We start from the raw sequence: 24,393 nt of genomic DNA, 5'->3' as shown, positions 1-24,393 counted from the left end.
TCTTCCATTGACACATGTACACACACAGCCATCGTGCTTTCCTCTGTCACTTTTAATAAAGACATAAAGGAGTGAGCAGCCTCCACAGGCTGTATTCCCAGGCCCCCCACCCACCCTGACCTTTGGCCAAGAAGCTCCTACTTCAGTGTGGGGTGAAGAAGGGGGGAGCCTGGGTCCACAGTGACAGATTATTGCTGACCTCTTCAGTGTGAGGAAAAAGGCCACAAGACCCTGGTGGGGGCCAGCCCTGAGTGTTCCTCTCCCAAGTGTAAGGCAGGGAGGGGGAAGTAAGTGTCCAGCCCTTTCAGCCCCCGGCTCTGGAGTGGCAGAGGGCAATGAGGCCACGTTCCTAGGGCTGGCCGGGAGAAGTCAGGGAGGAACGGAAGCGGTGGTCTCTGTGTACCAGCTGTGGGGAGCAGAGAGCTGTCTGCTGCTCAGTCCTGACCACATAAGCCCTGGTCACAGGTGTAGCTGGGGAGGACAATGACAGTTGCTGCCTAAGGTGCAGTCCTGAGGCACTTAGGTGGGCACCTAGCTAGGCCATGTTTCTCAGTTGGCCTTGACTTTGGTGGTACCTGGAACTCCATTTTGCTGAAGTACACGGGGCAGCCGCTTGCCTTTAGTGTAAGACTGATACCAGAAATTAGAGAAGAGCACGAAGAAGATGGTGCCGTACATCCAGATGAGGTGGATGATGACTGGGTACTGGTAGTTACAACTGGGCAGGAAGTAGTACTGGGAGATGTGCAGCGAGACCAGGACAAACTGGATCTGGGACCAAAAGGCATGGGTCAGAGGGCACAGGGAGAGAGGACTGGAGGGCAAGGGGATAGAACACTGAGTGGGGAGGGCTGGAGTCAAAGGTGAGGTAGGCTGGATAAAGGTAGGATCCAAGCCAGAATGTTGGGGGGATGACTGTGGGTCAGGCTCAGGTCCCTCACCAGCTGGATGGCTGTCATGTGCTTTTTCCACCAAAGGTAGGGCTGAGCCGCAGGGCCAAGGGCAGACAATCCATAGTACAGGTACATGATGACGTGCACAGAGGAGTTTATCATGGCGTGGAAAGAGCCCATTCCTCCTGTGAGTGGACAACAAACAGGGTCAGGAGAGTCAAGCCTCTGGTCCCCAGTACCTGTCCCTCCCCCAGTGGCCTTTACCACTCACCTGGGGCTATTTTTACCCCCCACCACCAGCTCCAGGGAAGCACTGAGTGGTGGAAGACATGTAGGAAGGTCACCTGTCCATCTTTCTTCCGGAGAATAAAGATCACCTGAGAGAAGTGTGGGGGAAGGGGTTTCAGAGCCAAGGCCTCTCACTTCTTTCTCCCTACACGTTCTCAAATCTCATGTAATTACTCACTGTGTCTATCAGCTCAATGAACTTGGAGAAGAGGAAGAGCCAGGCCACTCGAACCATCTGTAAGAAGTCAGGACATCCTTAGGCCTACCAAGAGCCTCTCTAAACGGGCCTATAAGACAGGGCACATCCAAAGTGCTCTTACCCTGGTTGTTTGGGGCCTGGCCTCTGCTGCAACTTACCCTCAGTGCCTCCGGGTTGTTGGAAAAGTCCACTGGGTCACAGCGCCAGGTGTAGGAACTTAGCCAGCCAGACATCAGGAACTATGAAGAAGTGTGTATTAGAGAGCCAGACATCCCTCCCTCCTCAAAATCTCTTCTGTTCTCTAGACCAGCGGTCCCCAATCACAGCCTGGAGGTTGGGCACCCTTGCTCTAGATGGAGAAATAGAGCTGAGCCTCTGTGGAAAGAAGATGCCTCCTCTAGCCCAAGGGCCCACCCATTATCCCGTAGGAATAAAGCTGAGGCATCCCAGGGGCCTACCTCATAGACAATGTAGAGAGAAAGTGCCACCAGTGAGAAGTTGTAGACAACCATGAAGCCACGGAGCTGGAAGGGCTTCCGGTTGGCCATGATGCGAGGCCCCAGTGAGAGAACGAAGTACACATAGGTCAGGAGGATGGAGGTCATTAGCAGGGGGGACCCCATCAGAGGATAGCCCTGGAGCCGGGGATCTATGAATAAGGGTAAAAGAAGTAAGGAAGGGTCACAGAGTCCAAATGGTCCCCACCAGGTTTGCAGACATGAGGTCAGGTCACAAAGGGTCAAGGGGTCTGTAAGGAAGGGCTAGTAGACAGCATCTCACCTGCATGCTTCATCATCTCCTGGTACAGGTTCACAACAGCCTCCATCCTGGCTGAGGACTCTGGCAAGGTCAGGAGGATAGGTGTCAGAGAGGGCTGACTGTTCCCCCAACCTCCCCCCAATTTCACCCTTGACCCACAGACAGGACAGTTCCAGACACCTTGTCACAGAAAGGACAGAGCAGTGAGAGGAAGGAACTGCTAGGGACCAGAGAGAGGAGGAGGCCAGGGGGGGCGGGGGTGGGGTGGGTGGGGGATCTGCTTCCCACACATCCTGCATGCCTGGGAAGGGCTGTTCTGCCCTTCCTCTCCACACCTTCCTCTCCTCTCCTCACACTCTGCTCCTCTCTAGGGATTTCTACTTTCTGATTTCCCCTCCCTTATTCTTCCACAAGAGGACTCTCAATTTCTGGTCTCCTTCCAGAGAGGCTTACCTCCTACCACCAGGGAACTCATCTCTGGAATGAACCTCCTCTCCCTTCCTCACCAGTCTCTCACCTCTCCAGACCTGGAGAGTCTTGGTCTGCCTTCTCTCCAGAGGTCCTCCCCTTCAATTCCTCTTGCCCCATTTCAGGATGCACATCTCCTCCTGGGATGGTCCCTCCCTCCTCTCCCCTGCCGAGACACTCCCTCAGGCTCTCCTCTGCCCTCCTGGGCTCTCACCTCCAGCCTCTCCTCTGTCTCCGACGCTCTCCTCTCACCCTTCCTCTCCAGGAGCCTGGCTCTTTCAGACTCCTGCCCTGGCGGCTCCACCTGTCTGACTAGATCTGGCAGCAGCCCCGCCCTCTGCCCACCCCCACGGCACAGCGTCTGAGGTGGAGGGTGGGTCCAGGCCACAGGTCAGAGCCTGGAGGACCCACCGGGATTGAGAAAGCCAAGTAAAGCGCAGGACTCACCACCCACCCAGCCACCCCGGAGAAGTCAGATGAGCTCTAGGTTTTGACCCAAAAACCTGGACTCCGGCCCCAGGCCTAGCCTCAGCCCAAAGAGAACCGCTGAAAACGCATACCCGGGCATCCTCTCCTAAATGAGCCATAAATTCTCAGGTTGTCCTACTTCAGAATGGGTACCTCTCTCCCAGGGAGGGGCCGGGAGCCAATGGCATGTGAGGAGGTGGGGAGTGGGGGAGGTCTCAGGAATCTTCCCCTCCCTCAAGGAGGGGTCATAATTGACTAGGCCCTCTCCCTCTCGGAGCCTGAAGGAATGTCGGGGGAGGGCTCAAAGGGACACAAAAGCCTTGGCCAGGAGGAGAGCCTGGGACTCCAGACAGACAGCCATCAAGGGGCAAGGCGCTTGCCAAACAGCCAGCACAGCAGGTGCTCTGCGAGCTGCCTGCACTCGGGTTGGTCAGGTTCCCTCCACCCAGAGACGCAACCCTGCAGGTACTAAGTAAAGAACACAACTTCTGACATTCACGGGGGCTGCACACACATCTCAGACGCTCTCCCAACCTCCACGCCCACCCACAACTGCCCCACCACGGTCAGGCCCCCAGCCCTCCCATATACACAGCCCCTGCCACAGCTCTCCCTCCGCTCCTGCGACAACTCGCCAGTGGCGAGCACATGCATGCACGCACAGAGCCCACCTGCCTCCTGCCGGCTGCAACTGCCCTTGTCTGACACATTACCCAGACAAGTCTTTGTGGACTTTGACATGCACCGTCTCTAATACTCAGGCCTGCTCCTAGCTACGCGCACACTGGCAAACACACCTAAACACACATGCTCCTTCACAGGAGCTGCATTACCATGTGTGAGCGCTTGTGCTCACATGCAGCTTTCCTCTCACGTCTGTCTCAGATGAGTGCAGTCACATACATAAACTCACACAGCCCACCTGCAGGTGAATGAAGCCAACATCACCCACGCCATGTGCAGACATATACCTGCCCTGGGTCATGCACACCCACAACTCTTTTCACCGACGGCAGTCATCATTCATTCATTCACAGTTAAGAGTTTTGCTGGCTGCTTATTCTAGGGTAGGGCTTACCCAGAAGCATGTGCTCTAACACACAGCTCCTCCTTGACCCATGTGAGCTTGCCAGCTTGTTATCTCAGTCTCTCTCTGCCATCATCCCCAAGTTGACCTCCCCCCCCACACTCGCAGGACCCTGGAGGTCAGGCGTGGCTCAGCCTTCTGGAAGGCCCTCTCCCCAAGTATGAGAAGAGTCTTGGTGTGTCCCCAGTAGGGAAACTCGGTCTGGTCCTTCCTTCCTTTAAGATGGATGGAAGGGAAAAGGAGACAGGCAAAGGGAGCAGCGGGGGTGCAAAAGGGCGCCAAGGGGAGGGAGGAGTAAGAGAAGGAGAGGGGCCGGAGTAGGAGGTGGTGGAGGAAGGCCCAGGTTCAAGTAAATGGGGGCCAGGCGCGAGGGAGGCTGCTGGGGAGGCCCAGCCCCGGAGAGCTGGGACCTCCCACCCACTCTCCACAGGCACAGCCTCGCCCACAGCCTGGGAAGGGCAGGGCCGGGACGGGTGGCCCAGCGGGTCAGGGGCCTGGGCACGTGGTGAGCCCGCCCTGGGAGGTCCCGACTCACCAGTGGGGGCCAGGCGGGCAGTCGTGGAGGGCTGGGATGGAGCAGGGCTGGAGAGGAGTCCCCAGGGCCAGCCTGCCTGCCACTTCCTCATCTGCTGGGCCGACTTTCTGTCACCCGAGGGGGAGAGGGCGGGCCGGGTAGGGGGCGCCCGCTGATTGGGCCTCTGGCCGAGGCAGGAGGGGCAGGCCAGCCCCGGCTCTGCTGGGCCCGCAGGGCGGAGGCAGGGGCGGGCCGCCAGGCCCCTGGCAGGAAGCGCGCCCAGCCCGGGCTCCCCACCCCTTCCCGCCGCATCGCCTCCCGCCCCGGTCAGCTCTCGCGGCCTGGCCCGGGCCCTCGCCCGCCCAACCTGCACCCTGCGCCTTCCTAATGTTTAGCGCTTGCGTGGCCTCCTTCTGGACCCTCTGGGATTCGCCCACCAGCACGACCAACACAGCTTCTGTTCGTAGCCGACCCACCCCACCTGGGACTTTGGAGCAAGTTCCAGGGCCAGCCGTCCCTTCACAGAGCTCCCTGTCGAGAGAGTGGGATCGGAGGGGTGGGCTGCAGGCAGCCTCTCTGTGCCCTGAGTGGACTCGGTCGGCAGAAAGGTCTCAGCCCAGGGAGCCGCTGTGTGGGGAAGCCTTCCTTACCAGCCCATAAACTTGGGTGAGCCCAGCATTAGGAGTTGTTGAGACGATTGTGTGGACCGGAGGTGGGGGAATACAAGTAGCCCGGGGCAGGGGAAATTAATGAATCACTGGCTATGCTGGCCTCTTCAAGGCTGTGAAAGGAAAAAGGGGAAGTGAAGCCAGCTGTGGCTGAATGTTGAAGGCCAAATGGAGCAGTGTGGTTTATTCTGGAAGCAGAGGAGAAACCAAAGAGTTTTGAGGAGGCTACAATCAGACCTGTGTTAGTAAATATCCACATATTACTGACCACCTACCACGTGCAAGACGAGGTTAATTGCTGGTGGCACATCAATGAACAAGGCAGATGCTGTCCCCACATGGGGTTTACTGTCTAGCCAAATCACTTCACGCTGGCAGCCAGTGACAGAGGGTACTGGGGGGGACCAGGTGAGAGAGCACCTTCACCCAAGAAGGTCTGGAAACTGACAGGGTTGGAAAAACAGACACTGGAGGTTTCCCTGAGACAGCTAGTCTCACTCTGTACACTTAGTTGTCTATCTGGCTCCCTGCACCCTCCTGACACCATACACTCACCAACTAGACAGAACCACTGGGGTTGAGGACTAGGTTTCAGCAAAATGAAATCTGTATCTCTAGCAGCTCCTGGAACAGTGCTGATGATTGCACACAGTGATCCAGTAACTGTGTACAGGACTGTATGATGTACATGTGGAATTCAGAGGAGGTGGCGGTTTGGGAGAAACAAGGTGTTCATCAGTGGTGGAATGTAGCTTTGTGGAGGGGCTTTCCTGGTGCTGCAGCGGTAAAGAACCTGCCTGCCAATGCAGGAGATTCGGGTTTGATCCTTGGTTAGGAAAGATCTGGAGAAGGAAATGGCAACCCACTCCAGTATTCCTGCCTGGGAAATCCCATGCACAGAGAAGCCTGGTGGGCTACAGTCCATGGAGTCGCAAGAGTCAGACACTTGGCCACTCAACAACAAGTTATGTGGAAGTTTAGTCTTAGAGTTAAGAAGTCAGAGCCAAAGAACAGTTCTGATCTAGCCCATGAGTACCTATCCTTGAAAGGAAATAGCAAAAGAATTCAGCTATTCAAAAGGCTCAGACTAATTGGCATTGTACCTGAAGGCCTACCTGATCTGGTCCTCAGCCTCCCCCATTTTCCTGGGCCACATCCTATGCTTTAACTGTTCCCCAAGGATATCAGGATCTTTCATATACCCCCACACCTCCAAGCCCTGTCTCCTAACTCAAGATAAAAGCAGCTTTTCCAGGCAATAAAGCAGTCCCACCCTTCGCGTTCACAATCTCACTGCAATGCAATTATCTGCATACCCCCTCACTGTAAGTTTTTCTCAGCAAGGACCAATATTTTAGTCATCTCTGTATCTCTAGTATCTGACCAATATTCGACTCATCTGCCCCTCCACAGTGTTTGCGGAGTATTAGAGTGAATGGGAAATGTGAGAAGGGGAAGAGAGGTCGAGGGACCCAGAGTCAAGTGGGGAAGACAGTAAGAATTCAAAAGCTTTTCTACTTGCCTTGGAATGGCAGTATCAGTTGATTCAAATATTTATTGTGTTAGGTATACTTCAGTAGCCCTGGGGGTCACACCTAACTCCAAAGACCTGATTTTAAATCTCCAGTTAGTACTTGTATGACTTAATGTAAGTGGCTGAACCTCCAACAGCACCTGTCTCATAGGATTGTGAAGATTAAAGGAGATGACCCAGGTAAAGTACTCAGCACTGTTTCTACCTCAACATTTCATAGCCTAGGGGTGAAGCAAGAAGGTATATGCTTGTATGTCGATTAATGAGCATTCATTCAACAAATATTTCCTAAATAAACTGTGCAAAGCACTGTTTGGAAAGCACTATTGAGAGGTTTGGACCAAGTGTCCATCTAGAGACAAAGCAGACTGTTACAAATGATGAAACACTTCCTGAAGTTAAATATGGTAGAGATGTGTGTGTGGGTGCTGTGCTCAATTCTGTCCAACTCTTTCTGACCCTATGGACTGTCACTCGTCAGGCTCCTCTGTCCATGGAACTTTCCAGACAAATAACTGGAGTGGGCTGCCCTTTCCTACTCCAGGGGATCTTCCCAACCCAGGAGACAAACCTTGCCTTGGCAGGAGGATTCTCTACCACTGTGCCACCTGGTAGAGATAGAGATCTTCAACTATCCATTAGTTACCTGGACCACGCTGGTATTAATAAATGACCACAGCAAGCCCTCAGTAAATGCCCACTGACTACATGAACATGCCCAAAGACTCACTTCCTTTAGTTCCAGTCCTAGTCCTAGGAGAAAGCACCTTCAAGTATCTGATATAGACCACCAAACCAGGTCCTACCAAATGGCATCTCCAAGGCACTGGGGTTCCTGAAAAATATTCACAGTCTAGAAAAGAAGACAGATAAATTAACAGTTACAGTAGCCAGTGGTGAGTTAAACCGAGAGGGTTAAGAGAGCAGCAAGGGATGGGGGGGCACCTTACCCCAAGGCGGAGGTTAGTTCTTGAAGGCTTCACAGAAATGACACCAAACTGAGTGTTAAAGAAGGCAGGGAAACATTTTCAGGCAACGGAAGCATGTGTGTGAAGGCATGGAAGCAGGAGATATGGCCGGCGTGGGGAGTTCTGGGGAGTCTCCAGTCCAGAGGGCGTGTGGGTAAGGGGGGTAACATCGGCAGGAGTCAGTCATGAAGAGCCCTGTATGGCCTGGTAAGAAGTCTGGATTTAGCTGTTTATCTTTTTTAGCCCTGGCTGCACACCAGAATCACCTGGAGAGTTTTTAAAATATCAGTGCCTGACTCTCACCTCCAGATTGATTCTAAAGGTTCTGATTTTGTTTTTTCACATATATGCCTTTACTGTGAGCAGCAGGTAGGACACTTCCAGCAATAGTAGAAACAAAAATGAATTTACCAAAGGAAGGATTCCTTGGTTGGAACCCTTGGGAGCTCAGACATAGACGCTGACCCAGAGCAGCAGGCAGAGGACTCCAAAGCCCATGAAGAGTGAGGCCACCAAAGAGATGAGGAGCTCTTTGTAGATACCCCAAGTGTACTTGGTGGAGGTGACCTTATAAACAAAGAACCAGGAGGTGAAGAACATGTCCACGGCCAATAGCACCACAGTCATATGGGGAAAGATAGCTGGGTTCACTGGACTGGCATATCTACTCATGGCCTCAGGCTCCATTTTGCTGGGCTCAGGGTAATCCACTGCTCCCCTAAGGGTTGTTTCTAATGGGAAGAGGCTTAAGCGTGTTTCTGTGCTGTGTGGAAGACAATGCGATACATCACACACGATGCGGGGGGGAGGTGTTTAGACTTTGGCTCAGGAAAACACCTTATAGGCTGAAATATACAGAAAAGAAGGGTAAATTTGTCAATGGACTGCAAGGAAATGGGACCATTTAGAACCTGCAGGGAAGCTGGGTGGAAGGTCTTGGAGGTAAGAGGGTCCATGGACAGCTACCTACACTGGGGGCAGGCTGATAAACTGGAGAAGCTGAAAGAGTCCAGGAAGTCGTTCTTGATAAGGATAAAGGCTAGATGTGTGTGTGGGTAGGGAAGAATACCAAGTCCAACAGCTGAAACTCCCCCTGAAATTCATGGAGCATTCCTGACTAAAGGGAAGTGAGGTGACAACTTCCCCTGGGCCCCACCCTCTCTGACTCACACCTCACTCACATGGGCCTTGCTCCATCCTCCTTCCCCAGAAGATAAACTACTGATCTACCTTCTCCAAGGGTTCAGTCTGAAAACCACCATCTGTATGAACTGAACTCTAACAACTCTATTTCCATGATTGCGTGGTTTTATGTGTTTCTGGGGGGAAAAAAAAAATCTAAAGGGAAATGGGATCAAAGAAGCAGGAAAAAAAAAAATGGGAAAAGGTATTATCTGTATGTGCCTGCAAGGGAGCGGGTGGAGCAGTGGAGGGAACAGGGTATGGGGGCGACAGGTGAACTGGCTGAGAACAGGTACTGAGGGTCAGAGGCTGAGAGGCAACAGGAGTGACAGGTAGAAATGGAAGCAGCCTCCCTGGGCCTTTGTCGAGCTTCTCCCTTCCCCACCTGTAAAGGACAAAGGGCACCTTCTAACTGTATCCGCACAAGGAGCTGAGGGGAGGGCTGTGTCCGTGAGGACAGAGGAGTGAAGACCAAGGGGAAGGGCTTGTCTGTTAATGATTCTGCATGTCCATGGGCCTCAGTCAGCTCACTGGTGTCCTCTGCCTAAGGCTAGGACCTTGGCTGAAGGAAGGACATCCAGCCAGCAGAAGAGAGACTGCATGCAAACACTCATCATACCATCTGAACTGGGGGCCTGCCTGAACTCTGGAGAGGTCAGGGGGACAAGGCCTGATCTGTTGTAGGTAGCCAATGCCAACACCCTATGAGTATTGTTCAGTGTTCACTGAACTGAGTTTAAAAAAAAAAAAAAAAAACAACTCAGTTTGGGGGAAAGGGCTGTGATAAAATGTGCTGGAAGAGTTATGGAGAGAGAAAAGGGAAGGCTTTTGGTGAGGGGACAAACCAGGGGAGGTTAAGATGGAAGAAAGAGAGTTAGCAAGATCTGGAAGATGTGGGAGAAAGGCCAAAAAGGGGAGAGAGAAAATGCAACACTTTCTCTGGCAAGCATGGGGCCAGCTGCTTCCCATATGCTCTTATGGTTCAGTCCTGTAAGGTAAGTACTGTGATCACTGCTTAACAGATGGGGAAAGAATGGAATCAGAACGGGTGAAGGATTTTTCTCAAGGTGACACAGCAAGTGAGGTGGAAGTAACGTAGATGAATCAAGCTGAGGAAAAAGCATCGACAAAGGGATGGATGGAGGGAAGAATAGGACTGGAGCAGGGAACTGCAAGTGATTTTATTTGGCTAAAGGATCTAGTGAATGAAAGGCCTTCATATGCTAGAAGGTTAAAAAGTAGGTTGGCCCCAAATCATAGTGTTTTGAATGAAAGAAAGAGGAGTTCTGTTTGTACTGTGAGGTCCCTGGAGATTTTTAAGGGGTTGGTATGATCCCCATTGTTATTTACAAAGAAAAACCTGGTGACAGTGAGATTATCAAGAGGAAGGCAGAGGAAGGGAGGCCAGGTGGGAGACCAGCTCAGAGGCACAGGTGTGACATGGTGAGGGCCTAACCTAGGACAACAGAGCAAGAAGGAAGAAGAGGGGATGGGACCAGAACTGATAGCCAGGCTGGCAAGCTGGATAACACACACAGTGAAGCAGGATGGAGGAAGTGAATGCAGTTTGGGATATCCTGAGTTTGAGGAAAGATGGCCCCTTCCACAGGCAATCTGAAACACAGTACTGTAATTTTAGGAGAAAAGAGGGGGTTTGGTCATGGAGGGGCGGGTGGTGGGGGACAATATCTGTGAATTGTCTGCAGAGATAAAACCACACACAGTGGACTGTTGTAGCTTTAAGTCTGGTTGCGTCCAGATACTTTCCCGTCCCCCTGCTTTCATTTCCTTTATGGAATTTCTGCCCAACCCCACTGGTGCTTTAGTCATGGTGTTCTCTCCATTTGCCTCAGTGCTCCTAATGGCACAGAATTCAAGCAACAAGAAAGTTCTTCCACGAGATGAGCTATATGTAGTAGAGTGGAGAAATGCAGAGACAGAGCCTAGACAACACCAAACCCAGAAAACACTGAGCCCAGACAACACCGAGCCCCTGACTTGCCTGGAGCCAGTCATCCTTCAACTCCCCATCTGTATAACCCAAATTCACTGGGTCTCTTTTTTCAGTTAAGCTAGCTTAATTATAATATGTTGCAATCAAAACAGTCTAATATACTATGTGATCAAGACAAGATTGCTCAGGAGAGAGTAAGGGATTGCTCAGGGGAAGAAGAACAGTATTAGCATTTCAGTGCTGACTATATGCCTGGCAGGCCTTGTATGCCCTTCTTAGAAGCTTGGACTTTATCCTATAGTCAAGTAAGAGCTACTTAAGTTGAATTTTAAATATGCTAAGTGGAAGGTACCTTTCAGTGAGCATATTATGGGATTATAGCACCGATTTAGGAGGTGGAAATCGAGGGTCTTGGAACTAAAGTAATCTGCCTAAGGTCACATAATGGATAAGTATCCAGTTCAGTTCAGTAGCTCAGTCATGTCTAACTCTGTGACCCCATGGACCACAGCATGCCAGGCCTCCCTGTCCATCACCAGCTCCCAGAGTTTACCCAAACTCATGTCCGTTGAGTCGGTGATGCCATCCAACCATCTCATCCTGTCATCGCCTTCTCCACCTGCCTTCAATCTTTCCCAGCATCAGGGTCTTTTCAAATAAATCAGCTCTTCACATCAGGTGGCCAAAGTACTGGAGTTTCAGCTTCACCATCAGTCCTTCCAATGAACACTCAGGACTGATCTCCTTTAGGATGGACTGGTTGTATCTCCTAGGAGTCCAAGGGACTCTCAAGAGTCTTCTCCAACACCACAGCTCAAAAGCATCAATTCTTTGGCGCTCAGCTTTCTTTATAGTCCAACTCTCACATCCATACATGACTACTGGAAAAACCATAGCTTTGAATAGACAGACCTTTGTTGGCAAAGTAATGTCTCTGCTTTTTAATATGCTGTCTAGGTTGGTCATAACTTTCCTTCCAAGGAGTAAGTGTCTTTTAATTTCATGGCTGCAGTCACTGTCTCCAGGTCAGGTATAAGTTAAGAATGGTCAACTGTAAAAGGGAAGAAGTGATAAATACTTCACAGGAGTAGGTGCTACTGGGAGGACGAATTGTTCACTAGGTGAACAGGAGGTTGAAGCAAGAAAAAGAGAGGGCAGACACACCAAGGAGAAGGCAAAGCATGTTTAAGGCATGGAGGTGTGATACAGCACCTGGTCCGCAAGTTAAGAGTATAGCAACAAGAACCATGGAGTTGCCATGGCAAAACAAGGCCTAAAGGACTGGTGGTGACTGTGAAGGAAGTGAGCAAGCATGGAGCTCTGGTGTGTGATAACCAGTGGATCTCACAGCCACTGGTGAAGACCTAAGCCTGGATTGAGTGAGCAGGGACAGAGGAGAACACATCCCAGCTGCACAGGGAGGCCTCTGAGTAGTGAAGGGCCCCCTTTAGATGAGATGTGGGCAGACTGGAACTGAGTCTTCAAATGGTTTAGACAGGGAACAGATAGAGCTTAGAAGGGGTGAAAAGGAACACTGCCAGTCAGGAAGTCTGTCATATGGTCTCAACTCAAAATCACAGTTTAGGAGACCAAACTGGGCTTTAATAGAAGACTGTAGGTGACAACTAAGTGGGAGAAAGAAAGTTCACACAACTAGATCTGGCAATGACTCGTTACCACAGGCAAGCCACTGCAGAAATGTTCCAGTGTCTGCTCTGCACACAGTGGAGCATTAAATGTGCATGGAGAGTCTCTCCTAATGTGAACATAGCTGTGAGCACAGACGAGCTACAGAGGGAGGAAGAGTTACCTCCGCACAGAGGGACTGGTCAATGATTGATTGAAGCAACAATTGCTGACAGCAGACTTTCAGACACTACCCTGAGGACAGTTAATATTTATTGAGCTTCTACTATTGTCAGGCACACTACCCTAAGCACTTTGTATGTATTAATATATTTAAACTTCACAGAAGCCTTGTGAAATAGCCACTAGTATTATCATCCCTAGAAATAAGGAAGCTGAGGCAGAGAGAGGTAAAGTAACTCGCTGAAAGCCACACAGCTAGTAGGGGGCACAGCTAGAATTTGAACCTAAAGGAACCCAACCCTGAATATTCATTGGAAGGACTGATGCTGAAGCTCCAACACTTTGGCCAGCTGATGTGAAGAGCTGATTCATTGGAAAAGACCCTGATTCTGGGAAAGATTGAGAGCAGGAAGAGAAGGGGGCGGTACAAGATGAGATGGTTAGATAGCATCACTAACTCAATGGACATGAATTTGAGCAAACTCCGGGAGATACCGAAGGACAGGGAAGCCTGGCATGCTGCAGCCCATGGGGTTGCAAAGAGTCAGACACAACTGAGCAACTGAACAATCTGGAACTAGAAAATGCTCTTTTAACCAAAATGCTAGATTATACTCTTTCTCCAAGGTCAACCAAATAATAACAGTAATAGCAGCAGCTACCACTTACAGTGTTTATAATGGGCCAGATGCCAGGCATGCACATTTCTTGCCGAAGAAAATACAGCTCTCAGATAGAAGAGCTGGATTCAAACTTTGACAGTGCAGGGTGCTTGAACTTGGGGGGCAATAAAGAGCAGCAGGAGCTAGAACAAGTTTGTACAAGGTACAAATGTAGAGCATAAAAGAGCAGGTCATTGACCGTGCCTAGTGGGAATGGCACTGGGCTGTGGACAGACAGGTTTCTTGGAAAGCTTCAGAGTGTGATCTGTGAGCTGAATTTTGAAAGAAGATTGGATATTCATTACAGAATGATGGGACAAAATGTTCTGTGCAGAGGGAACAGTGGGAATAAAGGAATGGGAGGCCAAAGAGAGTTACATTCAGGAAACATCAAGCAATTTGTACAATGTGGGAATAGAGTGGGTGGCAGGACAGTACAGAAATTAAGTCAGGAGAAGCCAGGGAGCTAGATCACAAAAAACTTGACTTGCTTTTCCAGGAAATTTAAGCTGTTTTTCAAACTTGTCCACTGCAGTAAATGTTAAAAAAAAAAAAGAAAAAGAAAAAGAATAAATATCCCCAGAGAATTTAGTGGCTTAGTATGAAATCCTTCGGACTAGTAGGAATTCTCCAGTCTACTTACTCTTTACTGCATGCCTGATAATCTGCATTTTAAGTTACTTACCCTTGAGTAAAATAGGCAGTCTAGGATGAGCTTTACCCTATAACTTTCAGTATGCCTGGCACACTGCCCCTACCAACCTGCCCGGTATGTGGACCCCAGTTTGAGAACCATAGGAAGGAAACTATCAAAAGGACTTTAATCAAGGGAGTAATGTGATCAGATCTGCAGAAATCTACCTGGCAGCCACATGGGAGATGAGTTGGAGTGGGCAAGCCTGGATGCAGGGCATCCAAACAATACTTTTAAGGTGAGAGGCTCCAGGACCAAACTGCAGGGCAGGATGGATGGATCCTGGGGAGGCAGAATTGACAGGATTTTTATCTGACTGAGTGTGGGGTGGTGCTGGGACACAGAGTGGGGAAGTGTTTAGGATAGTTTCCATAGACCCAGCTTAGGTCACACCTAGGACACTAGAAAAGAAATAGGTTTGGAGGGAAAGATGACTGGACTGGCACATTCAGAACCTGAGGTACTTGTGGATCATAGGGGCAGAAATACCCAATAGGCATCTGTATGTCAGCAGAGAGGTCTGGGCTGTCTGATAAAACTTGTTTGAGTTGTGTACATAAAGGTGGTGGTCACAGAGACAGCAGACAGAATAAGAAAAGCAGGTTAACAACAGAGTCCTGGAGAAGAACAACATTCAAGAAGCAGGGAGAGGGACAGAAGGCCAAAAGCTGCAGAGAAGGGATGGTCAGAGAAGTGGGAGCCAGTGAAGGGAAAAAGGTGGGAAAGCAATGGCTAGCACTGTTTAAAACTATGGAGATAAGTAAGAAACAGAAGGACTGAAAAAAGTCTGCATTTAGTGATCTGAGACGGGCTAGTTCCTGAAGAAGAGTGCAAGTGGGGCTAAAGAGTGAGTGTGCGGTGTGAAGGAAGATGGTGATGGTAGGCTCCGTATTTCAAGACCGTGGCCGAGAGTCAAGAGTGGTGATGTGGGCTCAAGGATTAACATGGAAGGATACTAACCAGGGTCGTGAAAATGGGTGCAGCCCAGAGAAATGAGTACAAAAGAACAAGGATGGTCTACACGTGGGGTGGGGGCCAGGGAAGATTAGGAATCAAAATGACCATGAAGGAGGGAAATTCGGGTGACAGCAGGAAGGGAGTGATACGGCAGAGGAAACACAGGAAAAGGAGCAGCCTGTGGTGCCTTGGATTTGATTCCATAGGGAAGGTTATCATCATGTGGAAAAGTATAATTTGCTGCCTTTTGTGGGGGGGGGGGGGGTCTCTCTGGTACATATATCTTGCCCAGAGGCGAGGAGATGCCTGAGTGGGAAGGTGACTTCTGGCATTCAATGCATTTATCTCTGTTGTAACTTTTACTAAAGAACTAGTGAAAGTTAGGAAAGAATTTTAGGGAAGCGGTCTAGAAGGAAGTCTGTGTTTTAAGCTGCAGGTGACAAGAACTCTAGGAACAGTTTGGAGGGGTTCAAGGGATTGGCAGGCCATTCTAAGAAAAACTTTGCCTATCGTAACATAGTCATGTAATGAGGAAAATGAAAAATGCCGGGGGATATACAGGCTTCAGAATCATTGCCAGAGACTTGAAAGCTAGGAAGGATCACTGGGAGCACTCAGGTGAGAAAACTGAGGCCCAGGGAAGTCAAGGGCCTTGTCCCCCAAGCCTGTGTACTTGGGGGAACTGCCATGTCCATATGGTAGGTGATATCTTGAGAGCATGTGAACTGATCAAGAGGTGACAACAGAGAGCCAGAACCTGCCTCAATAGAAAATAAGAGACGGAAGTTAAAGGGAAGAAGAGAGGAAATTTGTCCCATAGGACAAAATACATCTTGAAGCAATGACTGGAGTTTCAGTTAGAAAGCCTCACCTGCAGGATGGCGAACTCTTTCCAAACGTTAGCCCCTGTGTGTTCAAGGCTGTCAGGCCAGAGCCACATCGAGCCTCCATAGGTTGGTACAGTGAACCTTCCAGACTGAATCACAAGGGACCACAGCCCCCAGCCCTACTCCTGGCCCACTGCTAAACTTCAATAGGCTAGCCCCCCACAATTTGGAACAGATGGAAGAAAATGTATATCCCTTGGTGGTTTCTCTAGACAGTAATCAGGAGCTGATCTAGCGTGGGCATTTGGAAGGATTCTGCCCCCGTCCTGCCTGGTGCTGGGATCAGCTCACACGGCTCCTGTGTCCACAAGGCACAGAGAATACATTGTCCATAAGGAGGATTATTCTGTACAAGAAGTTCAGACAAAGGGAGAGGTTGTTCCCAGCTGCCTGGGGGAGGTGAGAAGGGGGTGGGAAAGGGACTGGCCTTGCACTAGGGCATTCCTGCAGAGATCAGCTTCTTCCCTTCAACAGCAGGACAGGAGGTGGGCACTATACCGGCTCCGGTTCAGTCCAAACACCAGGACTGATTATGGAGTATGAAGGAGCACTTAGCTAAAACCTATCTACCTTGACTTGTTTCCTAAGAAAGTACAAGGTCACGTTAAATGACCTAACTAGGTAGGGCAGCAATAGACACCAGAAGAGGAAGAAAACAGGGTGACTGGGGCTACGTGCAAAAGAGAGGTTCAGCAATGACAGAGTCCCAGCCTCAGGGCAGAGCTGGAGAGGGGGCAGTACTAGCAATGGGTGTCATGCAAATACTGATGCAGTAAGCTTCCGCCTTCACCAGGATGACCTCTGTGCTGTAGTTAAGTTTAACAGCTGCTGCTTTTTTCGCCATCCCAGACATACACCTGGGAGACAATGGCCTAATCTCATTTTCCCCGGGTCCCCAAGAGAAGAAAGCACAGGCCCCAGGCAAAACAGAGTCATTAGAAACTGGACAACACTACCAAAGGAAGCAAGAGCGCCATGTTTTTTATCTTAAATCCGAGCAAGGGAGCAGCAGGTCAATGTCCTCTTCTCAAAACTCTGTAACATTCTCTCTATTCCCTCCTTTGAGGATGAGTGTGTTAGGGATGGGAGATACTCTCCACCGAGGCACTTGCTGGGCTGCATGAGCCCCACAGTTGGTGATGCTGCTAGGTTTGTGTACTCCAGAGGATCTGGGGTTGGGAGGTTGGGAATGAGAGCATGTCCTCTCAGAGCGAATACAGACGTAAGGACGGCTTGCTTAGGGGCACGAGATGGAGGTGGGGTCCCGAGTTTGGTCCTCTTGGGACAGGAGGGCACTTCCACTCTGGTAGGACAAGGAATCCATTTCAAATGGTACTTTGGGAATGACGCTGTTAGTCTCAGACAACAAAGACACTTGGGGTTGGTTTCAACAGGCTTGAAAAGTTTTCAAGAAACTTTCAACAGGAAGGAATCTTTGGATGGAATAAAGGAGAGGGGTCACCGAGATACTCCAGGGGCTTTGGAGACGCACATTTTGAATTCTATCCAATGTGACAGTGAGCTCGGATATTTCCAGTGCAAAGGGAAGAGAGGAGAAGGAACAAGTGAGTGGGCTGACAGACCAGTAAGGCAGCCCTGTTGTAGTGGGGAAAACATCTGACACTGCCTCAGAGCTGACGGCAGGACTTTCCGTGCTCTGTGTACTATGATCAGTGAGCTGTGTGGATCCATTTCTGGTCGTGATGGAACTGGAATGGATGTGACATCTGTGACTACTTTTCCAGTCCTTTGCTGCCACAGCCTGGCAGAGTCCTGCTTGGCACTGAACAAATACCAAAGTACTAATGAGTGACAGAAGAGAACAGAAAAAAGGCAGCTGGGAGGAATGAGCAGGCCCTCTTATTACCTCAGGACTTTTAGATCAAACCTACAGATAAGAGAAAAAAAGCCAAAAAACCTAAGAAAACATTTTATTGGAGAACAAACAAGAATTGCCTTGGGACTTGGTGGTCCAGTGGTTAAGACTTTGGGCTCCCACTGTAAGGGGCCTGGGTTTGATCCCTGGTTGGGGAACTGGATCCCATATGCTGCAATTAAGAGTTCACCTGCCACAACAAAAAATCCTGCATGCTACAACTAAGACCCAGCATAGCCAAATAAGTAAAATTTTTAAAAATATTGCCTTGCAGCAACCTTGAAAGTCTCTGACATGTAGTCTCCAATTCCCACATAGCTCTCTCAATTTACCTGCTGTCAGATAACACTGATACAGTGGTCATCAACTTCAATAACTTTATTCAGAGCAATCCTTTGGTCCACTTCTGCTGACTCAACTCCTGCCCTTGCTTGCAAAGGAGAGCCAAGAAAGGCAGCTTAAGCTGGTGACCCAAGCCCACTCCCCTCTCCAGCTTTATAGAAGCAGGCAAAAGTGCTGGCAGCTGCCACCTCCCACGATCCACTTGACCCTTATTGGAACTACTGGCTCAGTGGACTGGAGAAAAGCCATGCTAACTGAGCCCAGGAACCGGGCATACTTTGAGGATGACTCAACCATGATGTGAGGTGCAATTACCCTCTCCCTCCAAAATATGGGAAAAAAAAAAAAAAAGGCTGGAGAACAAGAGACATTTTCACGTGCTCACAAAACCCTTTCTCACGGAGTCCTGCCTGGCAGAGCCACTTCCTGGGGAAGCCCCCACCTACTAAGACTTCAACATCTTCCTTCACGTGCCCAGGGTTGGGTAAAGGATAGGGGACTCTGACTATTTCCCAGATGAGAGCTGAACTGGCTTCTAAGAGGATGGAGAGTAGAGCAGGCCCAAGCTTCTCCAGAGTTGTAAGTGGATGGTCTGTCTCGGCCCAGAGGCCTCGTCACCTGCAGCCTAGAGAGATGGCCAGGCTGGAATCTGGGAAGCAAGGCCTGCAGAGGCAGTGGGCCTCTAAGGACACAGAAGCTGTCACTGTCTCTGGCAGCACAAAATAAGTACAGGCTTTCAAACAAAGCTGAGCAGTCCACGATCTTGTGTCCATCAGCTCACCACAGACATGAAGCAGTCTCAGATCAGGGCAAGTTCTGGATCGAGGACCGAGGAGGGGGCAGTGGGGAGAAGTGGCTCCAGAAACTCCCATTTATTGAATACTCATTATTTCATAGATTGTGCTAAGTGTTTTACATTCATTTTCCCATTTTAATCCTCACAACAACCCTATGAGGTAGGTATTATCATCATTTATAAACCAGAAAACAGGCTCAGAAAAAGTAGGTCACTTGCCCAAGGTCACACAGCTAGTTGGCAGTGGAGATGGGATCTGTCTGTGGCTGATAGCCTGTGTTCTTTTTATTGTACCCATCCAGGTCAGCTTTGGGCAAAAGGCAGTTTCACTGCCCAACTCTGAAAAGAGCACCTGGGAGTGGAGGTTGCCACCCACACTCACCGCTGGTAGGGATGCATGGAAGCCGACTTGATGTTGGTTTTTATCCCACTTGGCATTTTCCCTAAAAAGAACATGAAGAAAGACACCTGAAGCACAGTCACATGTTCATCATAAATCAGAAGTGTTGTCTCCCAGGTTCCCTTCTGTCACCTCCTCCATCAGCTCAGAATCTGTGGCATCTGACTTGGGTGACAAGGCTCAGAGGTACGGCTCCCTGCCCAGCCCTCTACCTGAAGATGGTCAGGAGGAGGAATAGTGGGAAGTGCTGGAACACATCCCTGCAGGCTCCTGCTCATCCCCTAATGGAAAAAGAGAGCTTGTCCCTTTGCCTAGACAGCTTGGAAGAAAATACTTCTTCTAGCTGCTTATATCTGAACTCCTCCAGACTGTTCTTATAATTACTAAGAGTGAGCAGAAGAGACAGGATACAGAGCAAGGAATCTGCGTAGCACTGGAAAACCAGCCTGCTTGTCAATTCCCAACACATATACCCAATGATCCTAATACCTAGGGTGAGACACTGACAACACACCTACCCAAAGTTAAAGGGGACAGAAGGGTAGCTAAGGGCAATTTTAGTCAAAGTTCTTTCTCATTGTCTGGTGCCTATTAACAGAGTCTCAAATGAGACTTTCACTCTCAAGAGTTTTTTTTCTGGGTCATAGTCCAAGGGAGAAAAGAAGAATGTCTCCAGCTCTGGGGATGGGGTGAAGGGGAAGTGTGGCAGATAACCCAGTTTATTCTCACATCCCTGCTCAAGGTCTGTCACCAAGCCAATCCTTGTCACCTTACCTGGCTGACCTGCTTGGGCCATCTGCACCCCACTGAGCATTGGCTGCTGTTGACTTGGAGCTCCTGCCATCTGCACCTGCTGTAATCCTGAGGCTCCTGCGAGGACTGTTCCAGCTCCCGGCTGGCCTGGCTGGCTAGGACCACTGCTGCCTGAAGGTCTCCAGTTAGACAGCCCCTTTCCAAAGGCAACAGCTGCCACTAAGGCATTGGTGTCTGCTGGGTTAAAAGTCTGCTTGTTCGGCCGGAGACCTGAAGGGTAAAGTAAGTGGAGACCTTGAGGTATGCCTCTGGCCCTGGCCTGCATCTAGCACCAGGAAGACCAGTATGAGTGCCAGGGCTTGGAGTTCTGACTTCGGTAGCATCCAGACTTCCTGGCAGCCCAGAGGAGGAGCCAGAGGACCCCCACGACTATCTCAGAATTCTCCCTTCTCCCTTTGCTCCTTTCTCCACCTGCCCCAGCACTGGCCTGAAATATAGAAGGCCAACAGAAGAGATGCATACCCTTGGATAAACAGCACATCTCTGCATCCTCATTTCACCACTACCAACACCACCCTTCCTATTCCAGTGATCTTATGCCTCATTCCCCCACCACTTTGCCACCAATCCCTCCATACCTCCACTCTCTGATTCTCTTTCCTCTTTGCTGATTTTCTCCAGAAGGTTTGAGCACATTTTGTTCAAGCTCTGGATCTGTTTCTGTAACACATGTAAGTTTGTGCAGAAATTAGGGCAAGCAAGAAATGATTACAGGAAAGTTTCTTCCTTGAGCTATTCCAGGGGCAACAGAGGCATAACCAACTGCCATATCCTACAGTAGAGGAGTGGGAATACTCAGCTTCTCATGGTAAAACTCGAGGGTGTGGGGCAGCAGGGCAGTGACTCAGTCCAACCTGCGCTGCATCAGCACCAATGCGAGCAGCATCCGTGGTCAGCTGCTTCTCTTGCTCTTCAACCTCAGGGTCAGGCTTGGTCCTCAGATGGTCAGGGACCACCTCGTGGCTGAAAACAGGTACCCGTCCTTCAGTCTGCCTCTGTAACACACAGATTTTATTGATCCTACTGTGCACTCTAAGAAGATTCAATTCTGGCCTGATATACACATAGTTCCTTCCACAGGCAAACAGTGCATTTTCGGGGAAAACACAACCTGAGACTAATAATATCTGGCTTCCTAAGACACGATTCCCCTCAGTCCACCCTTCAGTCCTATCTACTCACACCCCTATCTCTACCAGATCTAAGGATAAACCCCTTTCTGCCACATTTTAATCAAAGATTGAAATAGGAAAGGCTACAAAAAAACAAACTCTTTGCTCAAGACAGGTGTTGGAGGAAAGAGGAAAAAGGTCTTCATCTTGGTGCTGTAGGCCTCAGGTCAGTTTAGCACTCTTTGGGAGTGGTTCTCCCAACTTCAGAAGGACAAAAAGCCAGGCCTCCAAAATGTAGCCCTCACTTATTGCCACACACTACTGTATATTCACAATTTCTAGAATAGAAACCAACCACTGTGCTGTCAGTCCTCATTTAAGAACTTTGTTTCCTAAGCTGCATCCCTCTCCTCCTCTTACCATGAGATCTTCATCTCGGTCTGGGGACAACACCAGAGGGATGATGACTTGGTTGCGGAACAGTGGTGTCTTTTCATGCTTTAAGACCTTGTTCAGAGTGTTCAGCTGTCCAGAGAGCAAGGCAAAGCTGTCCAGGACAGATGGCCTGGTGGTGGTAAGAAGTCAGAATGTTCCTGGTAAAGGAGCCTCAAAGGGGTCCCTCAGACTAGGAATAACCGGACTCACCCCCAAAAGACTCACAGCCCTATGCTGGCCTAGGAACTAGACTGGCTCACAGGGATTATGGGGTTAAGAAAGAGGGATACACTTTGAGTTTCTGACACAGATAGAGAAAAACGACAGGTCATTATAGCAGTCCCCACTTATCCTAAGTTTCACTTTCTGAGGTTTCATCTACCCGTGGTCAACCACAGTCCAAAATATTAAATGACAAATCCAGGAAATAAACAATCCATGTTTTTAAATTGAGAGGTGTTCTGAGGAGCGTGATGAAATCTTGCTTCATCCCACTCTGTCCTACCTGGGATGTTAATCATCCCTTTGTCCAGCATATCCATGTTGTGTACACTACCCACACAAGTAGTATAGAAAAAAAAAAACCCACAGTATATACAGAATAGGATTCAGTACTATCGTAGTTTCAGGAATCCATAGTAGGTCTTAGAAGTTATCCCTGATAGATTACGGGGAACTACTATATTTGAATGGGGTGAGGGCAATGGCAAAATAGGAACAATGGCTACACTATTATCACTAGAACTTCAGAAACTGGGTAAAAGATCTCTTTCCAGATCCAAACTTTCTGAGTAGATTGGACCTAAAAGACTTGGCAACACCCATGGCAAGAAATCCAGTATGAATACTGTGGTGGGAGGACCCATTGCAGGAGGACCTCATCCTGGAGAAGTCAAACAGGGAGAATCAAAAGCTAGAAAGAACCTGGGTTGAGAAATTGGGCATTTCTCTACTTCCCTTACAATTGGGGCCTAAGGCCAACTTCAGTGTTAAATGTTGGGAAACCCAGCTCTTCCTAAATCAAAAGATGTTCGCAAAGTGATAAATGCTAGAGATACCCTATCCAGCATGTGGCCTAGTCCCCACCCATGGAGCCCTCCCCAGCTTGCCCTGGCAACTCTTACCAGGTCAGCCGGTCATACTCGTTCTCCAGCTTGTAAATGAAACTCCCCAGTGAGTTCTTCAGATCAGCCACTTGACTCAGCAGTGCATCTAATGATGCCTCAAGCTGTTTTTCCTCCCTCTGAGCCAATAGGAATAGTTTGGTTACTCAGATGAGTGTAAGCATGACGCATACAGAGGAAGGCTGAAAAGCCAGGGTGACAGTGTGCAACACCAGTACAGTGACACAGAATCTCATTGGCACAGGGAGAGTCAGGTTGTTTACTATCTTTGGTGTTAGGATAACAGAGAGCATCAACCCTTAGACCTTTAAACCCATTCATCTGACCTCAATTCCTCCTACCTACTGATTCCTTCCTCTCACTGCTCTTAATCCAGGCGTGATTGTTTCTTTATATTAGGCTTGCTTTTCCTCTGTTCTCCTTCATTGGGCAATTTTCACCAGACGTAATGCCTGGGATTTATTATGTTTGGTACACCTCAGCAGCATACGTACTCTGACGTCCTCTGTTCTAGAACCTGCCTTGTGAACCTGGCTGTTCTTGGCAATGACATAATCTCTGGAAAACCTACCTACACATGAAGGCTCCTCTGAATACTGCCACTGCCACCACCGCTGCCACCCCCACCTTCCTGTTCCCTCAGCATTTGCTGTTTCAACCTCTTCCTTGCTAAATTAATCTGCATTTACTTTATTGCTGTGCCAATATTCCTGTGCCCCTTTCGCAAGCTTAGTCAACCTACAAAAATGTACTGACAACTACCCTTGTGCAACAAACAGTGACAAATGAAAAACAAAACAAAACAACAACAAAACCGCACATGCCCCTAAGCACTAGGCAAACTATATTAAAAGCTGAGGGGGGTCTCATAGCATTTCCTTTACGTCTACGCTCTCCAGTTTTATCTCATTTCATCCTTAACTACTAGGGGCACAGACTAGGAAGAATGAAGCAAAACTGCAAAACCCCGAATGTGCAGGACAGGAGCCGGGCTCCACCCACGGCCTCAGACTATACAGTCTGGCTTCTGGCCACTACGGTCCCACAATTCCTTCCACCCTCGGGCTTCTCTCCAATTACAGATTCTCTGTTCTGTCGACATCCAACAGCCTAGGCCGGGGCCTGAGCCCGAGCCCAATCCACCTCTTTTTTGAGCCATCTTTCTTGGACTGCACCTTCCCAAATTACAACCTGATCCTTTTCCAGACCCTAGCAAGACAGTGGTGCCTTCTCCGTCCGGACTTAACCGCAGTTTCTGCCTCCGGTCAGCCGGGCTCCACCCCCATCTCTCTCCAGAGGTCCTAGTCCCCATCGCACGTCCCCTTATCTCACAGTCGCGAGCTCGACCCCGTCCTCTCAGCCCCAACTCCTCACTCTCTTCTCGGCCAGCCCACTTTCGGTCTCATTACCCGAAGCTAGCTAGCGGTCACTAGCGCCAAACCGGTCCTCACCTGCATTGCGGCGGCGGGGGCGGTGTCAATCACTTCCTCTTCCGGTTCCCAAG

The 24,393-nt window shown here is 49.7% G+C and overlaps 2 protein-coding genes and 1 pseudogene across 9 annotated transcripts; all 3 read right to left on the bottom strand.

Moving 5' to 3' along the window:
* Positions 1–34: 34 nt before the first annotated feature.
* Positions 35–19,450, bottom strand: ELOVL1 (ELOVL fatty acid elongase 1). 2 transcript variants are annotated; one of them, XM_081492657.1, is made up of 9 exons: positions 19,388–19,450; positions 7,609–7,731; positions 2,161–2,220; positions 1,839–2,029; positions 1,539–1,619; positions 1,360–1,416; positions 1,165–1,270; positions 942–1,078; positions 35–771 (listed from the first exon to the last, which is right to left on the bottom strand). In XM_081492657.1, the coding sequence occupies exons 3-9, from the start codon at positions 2,204–2,206 to the stop codon at positions 550–552; spliced, it is 840 nt and encodes a 279-aa protein (XP_081348783.1). In that variant the 5' UTR covers positions 2,207–2,220; positions 7,609–7,731; positions 19,388–19,450; the 3' UTR covers positions 35–549. The 2 variants fall into 2 exon arrangements, with proteins under 2 accessions (XP_081348783.1, XP_081348782.1); XM_081492656.1 differs by lacking the exons at positions 7,609–7,731; positions 19,388–19,450 and adding an exon at positions 4,698–4,798.
* On the bottom strand, positions 3,913–24,380 carry MED8 (mediator complex subunit 8). 7 transcript variants are annotated; one of them, XM_081492660.1, is made up of 8 exons: positions 24,341–24,380; positions 22,890–23,008; positions 21,751–21,895; positions 21,073–21,213; positions 20,797–20,878; positions 20,180–20,428; positions 19,388–19,448; positions 3,913–3,997 (listed from the first exon to the last, which is right to left on the bottom strand). In XM_081492660.1, exons 1-8 carry the CDS (start codon positions 24,344–24,346, stop codon positions 3,985–3,987), a joined length of 816 nt encoding a protein of 271 aa, XP_081348786.1. In that variant the 5' UTR covers positions 24,347–24,380; the 3' UTR covers positions 3,913–3,984. The 7 variants fall into 7 exon arrangements, with proteins under 7 accessions (XP_081348786.1, XP_081348784.1, XP_081348787.1 ...); XM_081492658.1 differs by lacking the exon at positions 3,913–3,997 and adding an exon at positions 5,263–5,457; XM_081492661.1 differs by lacking the exon at positions 3,913–3,997 and adding an exon at positions 7,609–7,731.
* Positions 7,594–8,533, bottom strand: LOC145506962 (dolichyl-diphosphooligosaccharide--protein glycosyltransferase subunit TMEM258 pseudogene; annotated as a pseudogene).
* Positions 24,381–24,393: the final 13 nt, after the last annotated feature.

This window comes from Giraffa tippelskirchi, chromosome 5, assembly GCF_054371585.1.
Source record: "Giraffa tippelskirchi isolate mGirTip1 chromosome 5, T2T-mGirTip1v1.2.pri, whole genome shotgun sequence".
NCBI lineage: Eukaryota > Metazoa > Chordata > Mammalia > Artiodactyla > Giraffidae > Giraffa > Giraffa tippelskirchi.
Note: the sequence above shows the minus strand (reverse complement) of the source record. Positions and strands in the feature narration are given on the sequence as shown.

Excerpts from the sequence above, each read along its gene's own strand:
- MED8 (XM_081492658.1), bottom strand. Across the intron at positions 21,214-21,750 it reads ACCGAGATGAAGATCTCATG|AGGCAGACTGAAGGACGGGT; the intron begins GTAAGAGGAGGA and ends TGTGTGTTACAG. Across the intron at positions 20,429-20,796 it reads AAGAGAATCAGAGAGTGGAG|GTCTCCGGCCGAACAAGCAG; the intron begins GTATGGAGGGAT and ends TTTACCCTTCAG.
- ELOVL1 (XM_081492656.1), bottom strand. The coding sequence starts at position 4,788 with ATGAGGAAGTGGCAGGCAGGCTGGCCCTGGGGACTCCTCTCCAGCCCT. Across the intron at positions 2,030-2,160 it reads GGAGATGATGAAGCATGCAG|ATCCCCGGCTCCAGGGCTAT; the intron begins GTGAGATGCTGT and ends CCTTATTCATAG. Across the intron at positions 1,079-1,164 it reads GGGGGTAAAAATAGCCCCAG|GAGGAATGGGCTCTTTCCAC; the intron begins GTGAGTGGTAAA and ends GTCCACTCACAG.